Source organism: Budorcas taxicolor, chromosome 9 (genome assembly GCF_023091745.1).
Source record: "Budorcas taxicolor isolate Tak-1 chromosome 9, Takin1.1, whole genome shotgun sequence".
Lineage (NCBI taxonomy): Eukaryota > Metazoa > Chordata > Mammalia > Artiodactyla > Bovidae > Budorcas > Budorcas taxicolor.
Window position 1 is genome coordinate 25,759,634 of NC_068918.1, and position 17,758 is coordinate 25,777,391.

General features: G+C 38.6%; 2 protein-coding genes across 2 annotated transcripts in view; one reads left to right on the forward strand and one right to left on the reverse strand.

The window, feature by feature from the left end:
* Nucleotides 1-572: 572 nt before the first annotated feature.
* Nucleotides 573-5,852, reverse strand: CALHM4 (calcium homeostasis modulator family member 4). Its single transcript, XM_052646051.1, has 2 exons — nt 5,295-5,852; nt 573-959 (listed from the first exon to the last, which is right to left on the reverse strand). Exons 1-2 carry the CDS (start codon nt 5,850-5,852, stop codon nt 573-575), a joined length of 945 nt encoding a protein of 314 aa, XP_052502011.1.
* Nucleotides 5,853-15,787: 9,935 nt separating this feature from the next.
* The window catches only part of TRAPPC3L (trafficking protein particle complex subunit 3L), a 38,550-nt gene continuing 36,579 nt past the window's right edge, over nt 15,788-17,758 (forward strand). The window contains exon 1 of the mRNA XM_052645894.1: nt 15,788-15,829. Coding sequence (XP_052501854.1) covers nt 15,788-15,829 — 42 coding nt within the window. The remainder of the gene's footprint in view (nt 15,830-17,758) is intronic.

The window sequence follows — 17,758 nt, forward strand, 5'->3', positions numbered from 1 at the left end:
AGATATTTAAGCTTGAAGAAAACGGAAGAAGCAGTGAAAAGTTGCTGGGTATTATACAGAGGTAGAAAATTTAAAAAAAAAAACTTAGACATGGAGGAAATAATGATAAAAGACAAGCAATGCAAAGAGGAAGGGCAAAAATAACATTTATGAGCACTTATTTTATGAAAGGCACTGTGCTGAGTACTTAGCTTGTATTATCATATCTAAATGTCATATACGTCCTCAAAAATCTCTGAAGTAGCTGCTATCTGAATGCAGATACAAAATAGCACGCGAAGGTATTCATTTTTGCACAGCTACTAAGTAACAAAACTAGGATCCAAATTTTGATATGACTACAATTTTCATATTTGTAAAAAAAAAATCAGACCAATATATGCACTACAAGACCATCAATGAAATTTCAAAACGAGAAATTGTTACCATGATCAGATAAATTGATTTTGGAAATAGCATTTCAGATGAACTGACATAAACAAATACCAGAAGAGAGAGAAAAAGATGAAGGGATTACATGGAAACTCTGTCCTTATAAAAATAAAATATTTGAATTGTGAAAGGTGCTATGATTAAGGTTTTAATTCAATATCTTCTGATCTGCCTTCCTCATTATCCTCATCCACCCTGCCTCCAAGGAAGCCGTAGTTACCTTGCATGTCATTACCCATGCAGATAAAGCTGGGGACGGACATCTCTCTCCAGTCCTGACATGAAGGAATATGGATGTGTCTGACATCTTCGTTTCCAGGAATGAAGCCAAATAGCTTCTTTATGCGCTGCAGGATGAGCAGCCGTGAATGCTGTGCTGCGGCTTGTTCAAAGAGTTCCCTCTCATTGTGGAGGTGGTTGGTCCAGTAGCGATGCTGCAGGGAGGTGAGGGGTGAGCAGCACCTCGCCAAAGAATAGGAGACTAGGGCAGTGATGGTTGCCAAGGTGATCAGAATCCAGCCCAGCATCTTCACATAATTATTCAAAAGAGAAACAGAAAGCATCAATATATTAAATATTCAAGAAACAACCATGATGGGAGGGATCCCCACAAATCTGAGAACTAAAATATGGGTAAGAAATTTGCTTTTCTGGTCTTTAGCATATTGACAGGTGCTATTCATCTGACCCTGGGTGCAGGTGTGACACGGGATACAGGCCCAACCATCTTCAACTTGGCTTTCGGATTACAAAGGATTTTTGGATTTGGGAAATTTCCAAAGATTTTGAAGTGGATTCTAAATACTGTCCTGGAAGTGGCAAACTTTATAACCTGCCTATTATCTTTGCATAATGGACATAAAGTACATTTTTTTATTTTAGTTTAAGCATCAGGTGTAGGCTCATACATTTCTTTGGACACAATATATATTTAACAATTATAGTGATGAAAATTATGATATAATAGATAATAATGGTAGTTTTGTAAGCTACCAAGCTCAGTGATATGCCAGCATTTCTTCCCAAATTGCTATTTCCTTTTATTTTTTTTGTGACCGAAGAAAGTCAATGAGCAGACTCTCATGTCCTGAAATGTACAGCACCTATTGTTTTCCTTTTCATCTTCTTCTCCCTTCAAATAATCTTTTGCTGCCCAGTTTTATGGTTGGTTTTTGAAATATACTTTGAAAGGAAAGTCAACTAGATTTTATTTGCAACTATTTAGTTTCCACTTTTAAAGACTGACAAATAACAAATAACTGTTTTCTATGCTTAGACTCTTCTTTTTCCCTTTTTGGTATTCTTTTTTCAATATTTAGTGGTTGTTATGTAGAGTGAGACAGATGGGCTGCACACATTTAGGGAAACCACCAGTATGCAGCCACAATCTAAATGGTGAAGGCCTCTTCCACAGCAGGTGATTCACCAACAGGCCTGGAATCACCAGTGTGTGCACAGCAAGATAGCTTCACTCTAGAGAGGCTGAAGCCGACAAAGTCATACTCATCATGTCATGATTTAACTTATCAGAGGCCAGCATGGTTGAGGAAAGGTCATCTCAGATGCCCATTAATTCATCAGCTATCATTTACTGAGCCCGAGGTTGACCTCCCACCATGTGCTATACATACTGCTTGGTTCCTGGGACACAGATCCAGATAATTTTAGATACATTCTCTCTTTCCAAATCTTTAAGCCTAAAGAGGGAGACAAAATATAAAGCCAAGAAACACAGTAAAATAGGATAGTTTTGATAGATGTAAACACAAAGCCCAAGGAAGGACAATGAAGACACATGAACTTGTTTAAAGGAGAAGAGTGTCAGCGAACACTTCCCAGAAGAGATGATGCTCAAACTTAAATTATTAAAGACAAGTTCACCAGATGCAAGAGGTTGAGGAGAAGTCCAATTGGGGAAGTCAGAAAAAGAAGCATGTGAAGAGTTGGGAAAACCCCAAGAAGTTGAATTCACAAGGTCATAGGAATCATATGGGGAAATGGTCAGGGGCCACATATTGAAGGATATTGTATGTCAGGGCAGGAATCTGGATCTGTGCTTAGGCTGGTAGAAAATCATTGAAGAACTTTATATGGGTGACACTGCATGGAGCAGGGGGTAGAGGGAGGATTCATCATTCAATTTGCAGTTAGATGATTTTGGCATGGGTATAGAAGGTATTGAAATGGGATGAAATAAATGTCCAGAAGGTATAGGCAGAGACAGGATTTAAACTTAATTTGATCTGGTGGTCAACCCAGAATCATCCAACAGAAAGACAGTACATATTCCTCAAATGAGATTGGAGTATGAGGTAACTATAGAAGGTGGGAGGGCAAATAGAAACAGCCCCTGGTCTTTGGCTAGCTTGATAAGCCATTTATTAGCTCTATAAACTTATGAAAGTTATAAACTCTTTGAGTTTCAGTTTCCTCATCTGTAAAATGGAGTTGATTATACCTACCTCTTAGGATTACGAATAGAATCAAGATATAATGTATTTGTACACTATAGGATAAGCATCTCAATAAATATTAGTGGTCAATAAATATCACTTAGTTGTGTCCAACTCTGTGACTCCATGGACTGTAGCCCACCAGGCTCCTCTGTACTTGGAATACCCCAGGCAAGTATACTGGAGTGGGTTGCCATTCCCTTTTCCAGGGGATATTCCCAACCCAGGGATCGAATCCTGGTCTCCTGCATTGCAGGCAGAGTCTTTACTGTCTGAGCCACCAGGGAAGCCCAAATATTAGTGGTGGTGTCACTAAATCAAAAACTCCACTTGCTCATGGTACTCAGAGCTATAAAACTGTCTTTTCACAGAAGTCTGTGTATCATTAGACAAGATGTTTTATTTTGACCTTAAGAACATCTTACCATTGTGTATTACAACTTAGTTTTTTAAAGCAAGAACATCTTTTAAAGTCAAAATTGTCCCATTGATTTTTTCACTTTTCACAGCTCCTCTGCTTGACATTTAAGGCCAATATAAATAGGTTGAGACAAATCCTTTCTTAATAAGATTTCTAATTTTGTTTCAACTGGTCCATATATAACACTTCAATATTGTTGTGTTGATAGTAATTTTTTCAACTAAATATCATCAGCACTTTTAAATTTCAATAACTGAAAAGTGATGGGTCAAGAGAGGCCTTTGCAATAAGTAGTTTAAAAATCAATGTGTTTTTCTCAATATTCTATAATAACCTATATGGGAAAACAGTCTGAAAAATAATAAAAGAATAGATACATGGGTATGTATTAATGAATCACTTTGTTGTATACTTGAAACTAACACAACATTGTAAATCAACTATGCTGAAATATAAAATAAAAAGTAAATTAAGAAACATTACTGTGTTCTTATGGCATTGCAGTGATTTGAAATGTGTTTTTCTCCCAAATCCCTGGGAGAAACTGATGAACACCAATGATTCTTTCTGTACTGACAAAAATGTACTTTTACATCTTTAGATTTAACCTATAAACCTAGTAGGTTTAGGCCTTCCCCTCACTTCACTCCACTCCCTCCCACAAACCTATCTAATGACACTAAATTTAGAATTATCATCAGTGTTTATTTTTAATTATAATTAAGCCTCCTGTAATTTTAAATGTGATTTAAATATATAAGAATGCATATTTAAGAATATACATGCAGAAAGATGGAATTTAGTAATAATGTTTTTAATAACAATATCTAAAATTCCTTGTTGAAGAAAAGTTATGACCAACCTAGATAGCATATTCAAAAGCAGAGACATTACTTTGCCAACAAAGGTCCATCTAGTCAAAGCTATGGATTTTCCAGTAGTCATGTATGGATGTGAGAGTTGGACCATAAAGAAAGCCAAATGCCAAAGAACTGATGCTTTTGAACTGTGGTATTGATGAAGACTGTTGAGAGTCCCTTGGACTGCAAGGAGATCAAACCAGCCCATCCTAAAGGAAATCAGTCCTGAATATTCATTGGAAGGACTGATGCTGAAGCTGAAACTCCAATACTTTGGCCACCTGATGCGAAGAACTGACTCACTGGAGAAGACCCTGATACTGGGAAGGATTGAATGCAGGAGGAGAAGGGGATGACAGAGGATGAGATGGTTGGATGGCATCACTGACTCAGTGGACACGAGTTTGAACAATCTCTGGGCATTGGTGATGGACAGGAAAGCCTGGAGTGCTGCAGTCCATAGGGTTGCAAAGAGACACAACTGAGTGACTTAACTGAACTGAAAATTCCTTGTTTTTAATATATAATAGATTCTGAACACAGTACTGAGTGCTTTAGATGCATTAACTTGTTTATTACTCACTCCAACCCTAAATGACAGATCATATTAACAATATCTCCATTTTACAGATGAGAACAGTGAAGCATGGATAAATTAGATAACTTGCTTAAGGTTTTGCAGATTAATACATGGTAAAGCAAGCCTCAAATGCAGGTCTGCTGACTCCAAAGCCCAACATCCTAACCATATTTATTCAGCCACTCAGTAGAAATCTAACTGATGAGTGGCATCCAATTGGTGTTCTATAATCAGACAATATGAGAAGCAGCAGGAATGGAAAATGTTTTCAGTGATTGTAGTTAATATGAGATTGCTGTTGTTCAGTGGCTAAGTCCCATTCAGTTCTTCTGCACCCCATGGATTACAGCCTGCCGGGCTCCTCTGTCCTGGGGACTTCCCAGGCAAGAACTGGAGTGAGCTGCCATTTCCTTCTCCAGGGGATCTTCCTTACCCAGGGATCAAACACGCATCTCCTGCACTGCAGGCAGATTCTTTACCACGGAGCCACCAGGGAAGCACCAGTTAGTACGGGATAGCAGAGCTGAAAATAAAAAGCAAGAACTTACCTGTGACTGGTATCTGTGTAGAAGAGCTACTTCATCTCTGACCAGGATCATATTGGATGGAACTGATCTGCAGCACGGAAACCCGGCTAGGATCTCTTGCTGTTCGCCGGCACTAATATTGTCAAACGCTCGGTAACGGCCCACAGATACGAATTCACTTGCCGCACATTCGTAGTACGTGCCTGTCAGCAGGGTCACCGCCAGCCACGTTAATGGAGCAACAAGTGCCCTTCCGGTGATGCTGAAGAAGTGAAGGCAAGCCAGCCTGCGCTCCAGGAGGCTGATTCTCCGGAGCTGAGGGACACAGCTGCAGCAGTATTCACTGGTGATTGTCCACGTCTGGCTTCTCAGAGCAAAGCCGGCAACCAGAAGGATTAAGGCAGGAATGATCAGAAAAGCAGAACCATAGTAGAAATTTTTCCCAACTTGACAGGGACAACTGAACGTGAAAGAGGAGAAGAGTTGTTGCCCACAGATAGTCAAAGCAGCAATTAAAGTGTTGATAAATGTTCCACTTCTCTGCAGAGAAGATACAATGTTACCGAGAGCTGGGCTCATCTTGGGAAGCTCCTTCACAAATCAGCTCCTAGCCCTTTCTGATCATTAGACTCCACCAGCTATAACCATTTTATGGGATCTTACTGGTTTAACTGGTTGTGTCAGGCGACCCAACATCCTTACATGTTTAAAGGATTCTAGCATCTTTCCTTGTATACTTTGTGAATCCTGAGCTAATAAATGAACTTCAGAGTACAGCCGCAGGGACTTGAGGGAGAGATTCATCTGGCTTGAGTGACAAGGGAAACTTCTTCAGTATATCTTTCTACTAAGAAGAGGATGACTTGATTGCAAAGCAAACTGCTGCCATCTTCCTATGTGCTCCCTTGTGTGACACAAAATGCTTAGCACCAGCAAATACAGTATGGAAGAAAATCAGAACATTCTTACCCTTGTACTGGACCAAGAGTTTGTTACCATAAAATTATAGCATAAAGAATCATGGAAGTTATCTAATACTAGAGCAATCCAAATTTAGGGCTGTCTGGAGCATCTGTAATTTCAGAGTTCTTCCATATAGATTCCAAAAGTTTTCCCAAAAGAGATGAGCAAGACCTGGGTACCCCTAAAGTCAAATCACAACAAAAACGTTCTACTTTGCATAAAAATATGTTTGTGTTAACAGAACATAATATAACAATGTGTTGTCATAAAAGTTAAGTTGCAAATTTGTTAATATGGTATCATTTGTTATGTGAAAATATATTTGGGTAATTAATAAAGTTATATACATATAGATAAGAAATTATATAATCACACATAAAATGGCTATATTTAATCATCAAATGCTTTTTGTTTAAAGAGTGGTTTTTAAAAACCATATTGCTTTGGCTTATAAAAATGAATAAGATACAAGTTTATCTTCTTAAATAAATCTCAGCTGGCCTTGGTTAAATATATCATCAGTGAACTGAAACATAATGCTGAGGAATTGACCCAAAGTGCAGTATAAAAAGACAAAGAAATAAAAGAGTATATTTTTAAAAGCAGTTAAAGGGAATAGAAAACAGATTAAGCAACTCCATGACCTGTCTAATAGGAGTTCTGGAGGGAAAAATGAAGGAATAGACAGTATTTGAAGAGAAATAACTGAGAATTTTGCAGAATCAAAGAAAGTTCTCACATAAGAAAAGTGTTATCTATTTTAAATAGTTTCACTAAAGATAAATTCACACTGGACACATCATATTAAAACTGCACAGTGTGAAAGACAGAAAGTCTTAAAAGCTGTCAAAAATAAAAGACAGATAACCTACCCAAAAGTGGCAATATATTGACAGCACACTTCTCATCAGTAACAATAGGGACCAGAAGACAATGTCTTCAGAGTTAGTACCAGCTAAACCATCATTTGAAATAGAGCAAAATAAAGACAGTACACAGAGACTAAGGGAATTTACCACTCATAGAACCTCATTAACAGGATTATTAAAGGATATGTTTCAGCAAGGAGAAACATAAACTCTAAGGAAGACATAGGAGCAAAAAATAATGATGAGTACAAGTATATTTTTAAAGTTCCTTTATTAGTTATTTCTATAAATAACTACATTTTATTTCAAAAGATACAAATAAGATAATCCATGGTTATAGTAAGATATCACTACATATCTGATATAATGGCAAAAATTTAGAAAGGCACTCCATACCAAATGTTGGTAAGGATTGTCGAGCAACTAACTCATATACACTCATGTTAGGAATGTAAAATGAAACAATCACTTTTGAAAACTGTCAGTTTCCTTAAAAGTTAACTGTATATACCAGCCATACAATGAAACTTACTTCCTAGGTATTTACTCAAGAGAAATGAAGGCATACGTCCACATGAAAACCTGTACATGAATGACACAAGTTTGCTTCTTTACAATAGCTGCAAACTGGAAACAACACAGAAGCCATCCACAGACTGTTCTATATCCATGTAAGGGAAAGCTACTCAGAAAAATATGAGGAATAGGCTATTAATATATACAGTAACAAGAATGAATAACTGGACATGGAACAACAGACTGGTTCCAAATAGGAAAAGGAGTAGGTCAAGGCTGTATATTGTCACCCTGCTTATTTAACTTATATGCAGAGTACATCATGAGAAACACTGGGCTGGAAGAAACACATGCTGGAATCAAGATTGCTGGGAGAAATATCAATAACCTCAGATAAGCAGATGACACCACCCTTATGGCCGAAAGTGAAGAAGAACTAAAAAGCCTCTTGATGAAAGTGAAAGAGGAGAGTGAAAAAGTTGGCTTAAAGCTCAACATTCAGAAAACGAAGATCATGGCATCCGGTCCCATGACTTCATGGGAAATAGATGGGGAAACAGTGGAAACAGTGTCAGACTTTATATTTTGGGGGCTCCAAAATCATTGCAGATGGTGACTGCAGCCATGAAATTAAAAGACACTTACTCCTTGGAAGAAAAATTATGACCAACCTAGATAGCATATTCAAAAGCAGAGACATTACTTTGCCGACTAAGGTCCATCTAGTCATGTCTATGGTTTTTCCAGTAGTCACGTATGGATGTGAGAGTTGGACTATGAAGAAGGCTGAGCGCCAAAGAATTGATGCTTTTGAACTGTGGTGTTGGAGAAGACTCTTGAGAGTCCCTTGGACTGCAAGGAGATCCAACCAGTCCATTCTCAAGGAGATCAGCCCTGGGATTTCTTTGGAAGGAATGATGCCAAAGCTGAAACTCCAATACTTTGGCCACCTCATGCGAAGAGTTGACTCATTGGAAAAGACTCTGATGCTGGGAGGGATTGGGGGCAGAAGGAGAGGGGACGACCGAGGATGAGATGGCTGGATGGCATCACTGACTCGATGGACGCGAGTCTGAGTGAACTCCGGGAGTTGGTGATGGACAGGAGGCCTGGCGTGCTGCGATTCATGGGGTCACAAAGAGTTGGACACCACTGAGCGACTGAACTGAACTGACTGAAAGGGAAGAATTCAGGCAAAAGAATACATAATGTATGACATTTATATGAAATCCTTGAAAGTGTTTATTGACCTCTACTGATAGAAAACAAACTAGTGCTCACTAGAGAGTGGTGGAGAAGAAATAAGAAGAGCGGGTCTGCCAGGGCCATGGGAAGACTGGCGGGGGAACGCATGAATTTGAACCACGATTTTAGTTTATGGAGGTGACTGAGTGAAGACAGAGGCCAATGCCATCAAAAGGAAAATTTATTACTTACATTTATCAAGAGAAAGGGGCATGCCAGTCCACGCAGGGCCACTTGGGGAAGCAGCAGGTTGGGTTGGAGGCAGAAAAGGAGGAGGGGAAGCCGAAGCCAGAGCGTTCCCTGGGGTTACTGTGGGAAAGTCAGGGCAGGTGAAGGGAAAGAGCTAGCTGGCTAATTTAAATGATTCTGGTGGGCTTCAGGGCATGAGGGATGTTGCTATTTGTCTGATACCTGGTCCTGGGTTGATTAAGAGCAGAGGAAATATTGGCTTGGTGTATGAGAGTTAGATAAGAAGGTGGGTCAGAGTAGGGACTCTGGGTCACACAGGAGATACAAACTGTTTAGCTGTTGAATTGGCTGTGCAGTTAATGGATGCAAATTAGACAAAGAATCAAAGAAAACACAGTTATAAAACAGGAGTGATGGATATATTAATTATGGTGATTAATTTGATGGCTTCAGGGGTGTATACATATGTCAAAACTCATCAAACTGTAGTCACTTACATCTTAATAAAGCAGTAAAAATCTTAAGTATAATTATTAAACAATAGAAACACAGTGCATAGATCACTCGGAAAAAAGGGAAATAAAAAGAGAATAATGATAGGAAAAGAAACAGTAAACAGAGGAAAAAGGATGATAAACAGAAAACACAAAATAATGGTAGAAATGAGACCAAACACATCAATAATCACACATACAACATTTTAAAATAGCGAACAGTTATTGAGTGCTCACTACATGCCAGGTAAGAACATTATTTAATCTCCATAATAATCCTATGATGAGGTACTGATATTATCCTCAGCTTCTTTACAGATGAGAGAAGTGTAGTGTGGAGAGAGAAAGGAAACTGCACAGGGCCACGCAGAGATGAGGGAAAGGGCCGGGACCTTCAGGAGGTTTGGCACATGCCTTTAACTGCCACACCAGAGCTGGGGTAAATGCACCTACAGAGATGAAAAAACAGAGTCATGCCACTTACAAGTGACAACCTAAAACACACAAAGCTTGAAAACTAAAGGTACCAAAATGTATACCCTTGGAAATCACATTAATATAAGGCAAAAGTGAGCTAAAGGCAAACAAGTGTCAACAGGGCTAATTTTGAAGACTCAGTCATAAGAAAGGAATGATCCGTTATGAGCTATGACAGTCATCAACTTGTCCATGACTGTATTACTGAAATATATAAAGCAAAAATGTCAAATTATAAGGAAAAATTCTTATAATCAAAGAGATTTTTATCATATTAGAAATGATCGAGGAAACATTAGGAGATAAACATTGGGAGCAGGCAATGGCACCCCACTCCAGTACTCTTGCCTGGAAAATCCATGGACGGAGGAGCCTGGTAGGCTGCAGTCCATGGGGTCGCTGAGGGTCGGAGATGACTGAGCGACTTCACTTTCACTTTTCACTTTCATGCATTGGAGAAGGAAATGGCAACCCACTCCAGTGTTCTTGCCTGGAGAATTCCAGGGACGGAGATAAACATTGAAAGGATATAAAAGATACGGAAGAACAAAATTAGCAAGCTTTGTTTAACATCTAGCGTTCCATACCCTAAAAATATAGAATGCACTATTTTTATAAGTTCTCTGTAAATCCCTTGCTAAAACATACTGATCATATACAAGATCACAAAGGAAATTTCAACATTAATGTCTAATAACAAGGAAACAGTTTGAGAAACGATGGTAATAGAATGCTATAGAGTAGGAGTTGGCAGCCTATATATAATTCACGGACCAAACTGACCCACTGCTGCTTTGTAAGCCTTTTAAACCAAGAATAATTTTTACCTTTTAAAACAGTTTGGATTTTTTTTCAATATTTTATGACATGTGAAAATTACATGAAATCCAAATCTGAGTGTTTATAAAGTTTTATTAGCACGTATCCACACTGGTTCCTAATTGTCTAACTGCTTTCCCACCACCTGAGCAGAGTTGAGTAGTTTGTGACAAGAGTCTGTGTGGCCTTAAAACTGAAAATATTTACTATCCAGCCCTTTATAGAAAAAGTTTGCTGAGCCTCTGTGAAAAATAAATAAATTAGAATGACAGGTATGAATATAGATAAATCTTAAATAATTTTTAAGAATACAAGCTGTATGATACCTGCAGCATGTTACATTCTGTCAAGTTTTAAAATAAAATAATATTATATATTCTTCATAGTTACTGACATCTGTAGAATTTCGAAACATGTACAGAAACAACAAATATCAAGTTTCGGGTGGTGGTGGCCACTGAGGAGGAAAGAATAAGATTAAGAAGGGTACAGACTATTTCAACTGTATCAGTATTGCTTTAATGCTTAAAACAAAAACTGAATTATATACAGCAACTTGTTCAGTAGAGCTTGGTAGTAAGTACTACATCTTCCTTATGTTTATAATGTAATGTTTTAAAACCCCATGTAAAAGAGTATATGGTAAGTAAGAAAGCGGAGAAGGAAACTAGGCCACTCTTTCAGGGGACATTGATTAGAAGCTAGGGGCTGGTGCACGGGGATGACCCATAGGGATGTTGTGGGGAGGGAGGTGGGAGGGGGGGTTCATGTTTGGGATCGCATGTACACCCGTGGTGGATTCATGTCAATGTATGGCAAAACCAATACAGTATTGTAAAGTAAAATGAAGTAAAAATAAAAATTAAAAAAAAAAGAAGTCATTATTGAAGTGTCAAAGTCTTGCTGTAAGAAATTTGTTGTTACAGATTCTTAAGTATTTATTTTCATTTACTATTGAAAGAATTGACTGTCTGCAGTACCAGCACATACCTTGTCAATGATCGTGAATGGTCACATCCATGGATAATAATTGTCTTTGGGGCTTTACAGCCAAATGGTGTCATTCTTAAAGATACTCTGCTGTTGCCTGTCTGAATGAAAGTGAATGTGTTAAAGGCTCAGTCGTGTCTGACTCTTTGCGACCCCATAGACTGTAGCCTGCCCAGCTCTTCTGTCCGTGGGATTCTCCAGGCAAGAATACTGGAGTGGATTGCCATTTCCTTCTCCAGGGTATCTTCTCAACCCAGGGATCAAACCTAGGTCTTCTGCATTGCAGGCAGATTCTTTACCATCTAAGCCACAGGGAAGCCCATTGCCTGTCTAGCCAACATAAAGCATCTACCCCTTGGCAGGAATACCCTAGCTCATTCACTGAGCACACACAGGTAACACCGGTATGGGGAATCAGGTCTGAGAGACAGCGCTGTCCTCAGAGGGGTAGGGATGCTGAGCAAATTAACACTGATTTTACAAAAAGAAATTCACTTAAACACCAGAAGCAGGCTTAAATAGAAAAAGAAGCTGCAAAATGATAACAAGCCCCTGGACCAGATGTTATAGTATTTGAAGTGGCTTTGCCGTGTCTGAGAGTTTTTGGATGAGCTCACATAGTAAATATATTGCTGACAAATCAATAGGCGTCCTCCTCTTTGCATCTCCCCAGTTCTCTACTCAGCTGCCTGGGTACTTCTTCAAAGGCCGGTATAGGGGGTGGCCCAGTTCACCACTTACTTGTGTTGATTGGCTGCTGTGCAGATAAGATGAGATTGATGAATGTGTCATTCTTCCAACCCAGGCTCCAAATTCAGTCCTCAGTTACAGAAAGAATACTTAACGAAAGAGGGAAACTTTCCTCTTCGGCATTCTTTTGAAATGATTCGTCTTCCTAATTTGCTGCCAAGGCAGAAAAGTAGAATCATACAGCCTGTGGGGTCGTCAAAGAGTTCGGAGCTGACTTAGCCACTAAACAACAGCAACCTGTTTGAAACACAGTCTCTGTGCCTTTCTCTCTATTTAAGTGAAGGATGGTTTTGCATAAAAAGAAAGAGCCTGGGGAATGCAAGGCTCGCTCGGATCGGAAGAGCTGCTGAAGGCAAGTAGATTTCAGGGTCTGAGCACCAGAGTTGTGGTTGTGTTGGTTGTGCTTTTGCACAGGCCCGCCAGGAAGGGGCTCCTACCGTAAGCCCCATGGTCCTGGCTGCAGGGGTGGGAGAGGGGGAGACCCAACCACCTGGGAAAGAGCTGGGGGTTTCTTTTTTAAATTATGTATTTATTTGTAGTTGGTCTGGGTCTTCATTGCTGCTCACAGGCTTTCTCCAGTTTCTGCAAGCAGGGGCTACTCTTCTTTTCAGTGGGTTCCCTTACGGTGGCTTCTCTCATGTGGAGCATCCTCTGGGGGTGGGGGTCATGGGGGGCGGGGGTTGGGGGAGTTTAAGCACATGGGCTTTAGTTGCTCCTTGGCATATGGAATCTTTCCAGACCAGGGATTGAACCTGAGTGCCCTTCATCGGTAGGTGGAGTCTTATCCACTGGATCACGAGGGAAGTCCTGGCTTTTTCTAATGAATCCAGGATGTCCTGAATTCTCACAGTGGCCCTGATGTCACCACAGCATTAGTTCAGTGAAATCAGTTCCTGTATCATCATTCACCTCCCACCAAGTACACATACTTTTTCTGTTTCTCTCTGGATCTTTCATCTAGAACCCAGAATTACCCTCAAACTGGGCCCTGCAACATACTGTCAGCATACCTTCTGAGATTTTGTGAGTCGACCTCTAAAATATTTTGCTCTAATGTAAGTAGCATATGAGCAGTGAAAATAAAAAAAGACACTGCTGATTTGGAGTCTGCAGATTTAGTGCAAATTCCTCTTTGTTATCCACTTTCCAGCTTGTTGTTGTTGTTGGGTCACTCAGTCGTGTCCGACTCTTTGTGACCGTATGGACTGCAGCACGCCAGGCTTCCTTGTCCATCACCAGCTCCCGGAGCTCACTCAAACTCATGTCCATTGAGTCGGTGATGCCATCCAGCCATCTCATCCTCTGTCGTCCCCTTTTCCTGCTTTCAATCTTTTCCAGAATCAGGGTCTTTTCTAACGAGTCAGCTCGTAGCATCAAGTGGCCAAAATATTGGAGCTTCAGCTTCAGTATCAGCTAATCTTGAACAAATTTCTTTAGCTCTGACTTTTAGATTTCTATCCTTTAAAATGGTCATGATTATGGTACTGAATACTTCAAGGGTGTAATTAAGTTAAAATGAGACCAGATGGCTTAGTGTGCCAATGCAGGAGACACAGGAGATGTGAGCTCGATTCCTAGGTCAGAAGACGCCCTGGAGAAGGAAATGGCAACCCACTCCAGTATTCTTGCCTGGGAAATCACAAGGACAGAGGAGTCTGGAGGGCTATAGTCCATGGGGTCACAAGAGTCAGACACAACTTAATGACAACCACCACCACCAAAGAAAATGGAAAACATGTTGTAAACTGTACAGTTAATATAAACATAAGATGCTATTAAAATCTGCTACTGAAAAGTCCCACACTTCACAACCCAGCAAAACTGCTCTTCCTGTTAATGGTGTCCTGGAACAAAAGCACTAATAGAAATACCTTAAATATTGCAGCATTCTGTTTGATATATCACCTACAAAAATCATCTACAGTAATTCACGTTTGTATAGTACATTACAATGGAGAAGGAAATGGCAATCCACTCCAGTATTCTTGCCTGGAGAATCCCATCAACAGAGGAGCCTGGTAGGCTACAGTCCATGGGGTCGCCAAGAGTCGGTTTACAGGACACATCATCTCTTTGATACAATTCTTCTGTGAGGTGGGCCTACTATTGCCATTTTCCAGATGTGAAAACAGATCCAAATAGCAATAAAATGCCTTGCCCATGGTGACACAACCAGTAAATGGTAGAAACGCAGCTAAGCCTGAGCCTTCCAAAGCCGCCTAGGCTCTTTGAACTACATTACACTGTGCTCCAAAGTAGTCAGCAGTCTGTCACTATATAGCAAGAATTTTCCAGAACACATAAAGCTAATCAACTCAGGCTGTAGGAAATAGGAAACTACTTTCTCAAACTGAATTTTATGCTTCTATTTCTGGAATAGTTTCGATCCTCTGAACCCTGCAGTTGTCAAGATGAGAAGGTTTCTTGTTTTTAACTTGAGGTATCTCTACTTCTGCATAAATAAAACAGCCTTCAATAGCTAATATATTAGGTACTTTCAAAAGAAAGCTAAGGGCTTGCTTTCTCTGCCAGAATCATTATACATTATTAAACTGTAGAACATGCATTTTGGGCAACAGTTTTGTAAGAAAATATTATCACCCAAATTCTATCACACGTTAAATGGCTGCTTATGGAAAAGAAAAATTACCAAATTTGGATTTGTAATCACACTAAGTGGGGATCTTTCATACTTATTATTTGGGGGATAAAGTGAAACCCATTAGAGTTGTCAATTAGGTTTGAATCCAGGATTTAGTGTCTATAAATTGCTGATCCTTTCTTGAATTCACACAACAATCAATACAAAGACTAAACAATGCTAACATTTAGATCTATCTTGGATTGTGAAGATTTATGTTTGTGATTTTAAAACAATGCTTTGGCATGAGAACAAAACACCACTCTTATACTCCCTTGGGCCAAAGAATTCTCAGTAGCTGGTGCTTCTGGTCTGACTTTTCACTCTCAGCTTTTATGTTTTTAGTTTACAACTCGTCCCCACAAGTGAAGCAGTATTTGATTGCAGGCACTGTACTGGGCTATAAGACAGTCCTATCTACGATTGTTTTCCTCTCCAGTTCAGCCGAGGGCAAAAGCAGTCGAGTGCAGAAGCAGTACCCGAGTCTCAGAGCAAGGAGGAACTTACAGAAGCAACGCGAAAGGACAAAGATCGGTGGACTTTCTTCACCCGCCAGGCACAATGTCTCGTCCTGCACACAGAAGACCAGAATACCATAAAATAGTAAGATCTCTTTATAAATATATTCTCAAAGAGATTTTTTTTTCCTGCTTTAGAGAAAGTGTTTTCCCAAGTGATTTCTGAATTATTTTGAAAGGTGATGCTAGACTTTTTCAGTGCAGCAAAGGGCGTGTTTTGTGGAGAGAAACATGAATGACACTTCTCGGAATAGTTACAATGATCTTTTACATACTGTGAGAGAATAAGCAATTCTTTATACATATTTTAAAGTCTTCTTTTCTGACGAATTATATCTACAGAAGTGTCAAATTTTTCTTCTAACAGTAAAAGTAAAAAGATTAAGCAGTTCTTTGTATTTCATACTTGTAACTGGTTGTATTTCATACTTCATGAAATAGGAAATGAAATATATACAAAATAGATGATTATATATTACATTAAGTAGGACTAGGTCATCAAAAACTCAATAATAAGAAGATTGCCTTTAAAATATATTTTCTAGTCTTAAATTTGATTATTATTGTGACTTGGTGTGGGCTCTTATCTTTCCTGTATATTCCAAGTTCAGAGTTATTTTTTAAATTATTTGAGGATTAGATTTGGATAAGTGTTTTTCTTTAACTCTCTTTTATTATGGTTTAGAGGCATTCAGAAGTTACAGATGTGAAAATTCATCATTAAGTTTAAAACTCTGTTAATTATTTCAGCAGACTCAAGGGCATTGCATAAAAGTAACTCTGGGCATGAATACTTTGGATTGTATGACTAACCCATGCACACCCCAGTTGGAAATGGCTGCAGATGCCAGTCTGAAATCTTCATTTTTTTTATGGGACTCCTCAAATACTGAAAAATATTGTATGTGCTTCATATTGTACCTAAGTCACTTAATTTATATATCAGTTAAAACACATTTTTATCTTGATATATCTAAAACCTCCTGAAATAATTAATGGTGTTCTATTTTTTATGTAGAAAAAGATTGATTTTTATGTTTTTAAAACTGTGATGATAGATTTATATTGATCTCTCTTGTGATCAATCTGAGACCCTTCTGGACATGTTTTTCAATATACAGTCTTTGATCATGAAACACAATGAAGAACACTGGCCTTTATGGGAACCAAGCTTGAAACTCAGCTAGAAGTAAAACATAATTAGTATCCACCCACCAGAGAGAGAGAGAGAGGAAAGAAAAGAAAATGTCATTTTTTTTTCAGTTTAACCTTAATTATAAATGGGCACAATGTTGAAGCTATGGCACATAGATAAGTATAATTTCATCTCATTTTCTCTATTTTTCAAATTCTTTTGTTTTACTGCTGGCAGCAACAACCGCATTCATTCATTTCTCTCTCCCCTTCAACTTTGCTTATTCTTACACTGCCATATTGGCTTTTAACAGTGATTTATCTTCTGCTGTGGCTCCTTATATGTAAGGCAGATATTTTTTGTATAATTTACAGGCAGTTCTACAGAAGTGTCAAATTTTTCTTCCATCTCTAACGGTAAAAGTAAAAAGGTCAAGCAGTTCTTTGTGTTTCATACTTGTAACTGGTTGTATTTCATACTTCATGAAATAGGAAATGAAATATATACAAAATAGATGATTATATATTACATTAAATAGGACTAGGTCATCAAAAACTCAATACTAAAAAGATTGCCTTTAAGATATATTTAAAATCATAATTAGGTTCTTGGAAGGTTTAAATAAGAATGGAATTAAAACTGAATACATGATGACCCTTCAGTGGTTTGTTTAACAAATATTTTTGTTTAAATCACATGCTTTACATCATTGGTTTCCTACTAGAAATATTAATGTACTCATTTTTTTCCTATGCCTGAATTGTGTCCATTAGTGTCTAATGTCAGTTAATGTATTTAATGTATATTCTACACATGTTTACGACATTTTGATTTATCTTTTCAACAGAAGTTATGTCCCTATGCACCACATACTATTTG

Coding starts and splice junctions, on each gene's coding strand:
- CALHM4 (XM_052646051.1), bottom strand. CDS start 5,852: ATGAGCCCAGCTCTCGGTAACATTGTATCTTCTCTGCAGAGAAGTGGA. Junction 960..5,294: donor TACACAGATACCAGTCACAG/GTAAGTTCTTGC, acceptor AATTATGTGAAG/ATGCTGGGCTGGATTCTGAT.